The sequence below is a fragment of the Babylonia areolata genome, chromosome 30, assembly GCF_041734735.1.
Source record: "Babylonia areolata isolate BAREFJ2019XMU chromosome 30, ASM4173473v1, whole genome shotgun sequence".
Classification (NCBI taxonomy): domain Eukaryota; kingdom Metazoa; phylum Mollusca; class Gastropoda; order Neogastropoda; family Buccinidae; genus Babylonia; species Babylonia areolata.
The window spans coordinates 18,888,538-18,892,022 of NC_134905.1; the positions used below are offsets into that span (position 1 = coordinate 18,888,538).

Genomic DNA, 3,485 nt, shown 5'->3' on the forward strand with positions numbered 1-3,485 from the left:
CGATACATCCCGATAATAGTTGTGTATACATCAGCAACGGTGTCCATAAAATACTGGCAAATGTGGTCAGTTCGATATAATGTCGTCAGTCAGTTCAGTGTACTCTGAATGAACTGATAACCTAAGTGCTGAACTCAGTGCGAGGCTGAGTCAGTCTCATTGCAGTCATCAGTGATCAGAACCGGAGCTGGTGACACTATAAGAGGCCCTTCTTCTCTTGTCGATCGCAGAGAAGGCAGTAAATTCATGAAGTGCAATGCCACTGAAGAAAGTCGCAAACTGATACTCAGTGTGTGTACGTGTGTGTGTGGGGGGGGGGTGTGCATGGCACGTCAGTGTTGCTCAGTCGATCTTCAGCCGGTTTAATTCAGTTAAGTGTTTCCATCAAAAGTTACATTGGACGAATATAAATGAATATTGCCTCAAAAAGATGAATTATTATCAGGTCAAGAATACCCACCTGTTCGCGTGGGGAGAGAGAGAGAGAGAGAGAGAGAGAGAGAGACAAACAGAAACAGAGAGAGAGGTCTGTTTCGCAGACTGGAAACCTCGCTTTCATCGAAAGCGTCGGGGGGAAAACACTGGAAATGAATACAACATTCAACAGTATGTTAACGGAATAACTTGGCAACAATGTTGTTATATTATTTCATTTTCTTGTTTGTTCAGTTGTTTTGTTTTGGTTTTTAGTCACGTAAGATTTCCCATTTTTTGTTGTTTTGGATGGCGGGGGGATTTTCGTTCGTAAAACTCTCCTTTGTCTTTGTCTTCTTTTGTAAAGTGCAGAGTGCTGTTCCAGTTGCAGACAGCGTTGACGACGCTGCCACTGACAAAGCGTGTCAGTGGGCGAACTGGTGGTTTGTTTTCCGTTTACGTGATTGGACGACAACATACTTGACGTCATCAATGAATAATCCTTGACCAATCAGAGTGTCGAATCATGCGTCACGGAAGTGAGTAAGTCTTTGATCGGCAGAGAAACGAGGCAGACGCCAAAATGAACGCGTACGAATATTATCTGTCTACCTGTAAGTACATGCTTTTAGCTGATCCTTCGAACAAGAGTAGCTGGGTGGATCTGTACAGCTATCTGCCATGTCTTCGTCAAATGCTGTCATGTTGTGTTTGTGGCAATATTTTGCTGAAGCCGAAAGGTCCGAGCCACGGCATTTGTTTACACCATGTTTGTTCCTCCTGTGTCGGCGGCAAGATGCGGCTTCGGCCAGCGTGCAGCTGGTGCCGGACTCACGAGGGATTTGTGGAAAACCCGGGGATGAGACTGCTTGTTCTGTGCTTCAAAAAGATGTGTGTGTTCATCAACAACAGCGACATGGGGGAGCAGATTCGTAAAGCCGGCGCCAGCGTCGCTCACACCAATACACTGATCCGCGTCTTGGATGAGGCAGTGGCGTTCGAAGACGATTACGTCATCTGTAACAAGGTGATGCCCACCTGTGTGCCCACGTACGGCATGGCCCCGGAGCCAAAGCTGGTGTCTTTCCCACGGGGCCCTCAGGTACACACCCCAGGCCACAGTGCCGCCACTACAGGCAGAGGCCGAAGCGACAGTGCAGTGTCTTTGCCACAGTCGCCGCACTCCCCAACCCCACTGACCACTGCGCAGTCAGAGGTCAAGACCTTGGACAGACATACAGCGGACAGCAGCCAAATTGTGATCGGGGAGGAGTTAAACAAGATGCCGGCTCTTCTGGCACCCTGCACCCACGGAATCGTCAGCCCAGAAAAACTCTCCCCACCCCTTGCAGGGCCTCAGCGCGCAGACGTTCACGACCAGCAAGACCAGTGGATGTCGGTCACCCGCAGCGGCCCCCAGCATGAGGAGAAAACCCAGGTTCCTCATGACACATCGTCCTCAGAGGGCAACATGACTGTCTTACATGATCCTCATGAAACATCATCGGCTGGGGACAACGTGGCTGCCCTCCAAGTTCCTCATGACACATCCTCTACTGAGGACAACATGACAGTCATCAAGGTTCCTCCTGAAACATCATCCACAGAGGACAACACGACTGTCACAGGACAAAACCAAGGAGCCACACCGCCCCTGTCAAAGGTGAAGAAAGAGGCGGTGGGCCCCGCACAGTGTAAGCTGAAACTGGTCAAGGTGAGAGGCAAGTACAAGAAGAAGAAAGCTCACAAACAGGACATCGACTTTGAGCCGCCGTGCAAGCGCACACGCCTCGCCTCCAGTCTCTCGGTGTCCGGCGGCCTGGCACAGCCCTCCAGGAAAGTGTGCAACTGTGCGTACCTGAACCAGCCGTCCCGCCTGACGTGCTCGGGGCAGCGCTGTCCCTGCTACAGCAGTCAGCAGGCGTGTGTCAGCTGTCTGTGTCGGGGCTGTCGCAACCCCTGCACCCACCCCACGGCCATGACGAACGGTGATGGGGGCAACAGGTCAGACGGTGAACACGACCTCACCATGCCCACTCTGTCTCCGGAGTCAACTCCTTGAAACTGATCACGTCTTCTTTGTAGAGAGATTTTTGGGGGGGGGATCATTGATCTCGTCTCATGTTTAATTAAATGGTCAAAAGCAATGGTTTTTGTTGCTATAAGAGACTTTTTTTTTGGTCAACTTTGGTTGTTGTTGTTTTGTGTGTTTGTTTTCAACAGTCAAAAGCAATGTTTTTTGTTGCTATTAGAGACTTTTTTTCTTATCATCTTTGGTTGTTGTTTTGTGTGTGTTTGTTTTCCCGTTTACTTATGCATTGATCATTGTTGTTGTATTTTTGCGCAAAATGTTGTTTGTATCTCATACAAGTTTTGTTGTGTGTACGTTATTTGTATGATCACTTGTTTCAAATTCACCAACTTAACTTTGTGTTTATACTTGCAGTAGTATCTGACTCGGTAACAGGAAAGGATTTTCACCAATATGTACTTTGTGAAATAATGTTTTTGAACACAAAAAAAATCATTGCTTGTTCACATAACTTTCATTGAAATTTGATTTGAAATATTAGCTGTTGTGATGGGGTTTTCCCTTTTATATATATATACACGTAACTGGTCAATCCCACAAACCGATAAAACCCAGTTCAAATATGACAGTTATATTATTGTTTTGATGCCTAGTTATATTATTGTATCTCCTTTGAGCAAAGGAGGGGAAATTCTGGTGTGTTCATTGTATTTTAAAGAATAAGCTGGATGTTTTTAATTGTTGGGTGTTTTTTTTTGTTTTGTTTTTTTTTTGGTTTTTTTTATTATTATTATATATTTTTTTAATATTGTGTATGCATGGGCATGAGCATGTTAAGTCTTATGGAGAACGACTGTGCAAATGTGCAGGAGGGACACACACACACACACACACACACACACACACACACACACAGAGAATTAGAACTGATGATCAGAATTAACTGATGATTTTGTTAATTCACATGATATATGAACTTCAATCAGACTGGAATGTATAATGAGAAATGAAATGATTGTCAGTTGAACAGGCTGTGATC

General features: G+C 45.9%; 1 protein-coding gene across 1 annotated transcript; it reads left to right on the forward strand.

Moving 5' to 3' along the window:
* Positions 1–997: 997 nt before the first annotated feature.
* Positions 998–2,542, forward strand: LOC143275609 (E3 ubiquitin-protein ligase MSL2-like). Its single transcript, XM_076579848.1, has one exon. It carries the CDS (start codon positions 998–1,000, stop codon positions 2,474–2,476), a length of 1,479 nt encoding a protein of 492 aa, XP_076435963.1. The 3' UTR covers positions 2,477–2,542.
* The last annotated feature ends 943 nt before the right edge of the window (positions 2,543–3,485 follow it).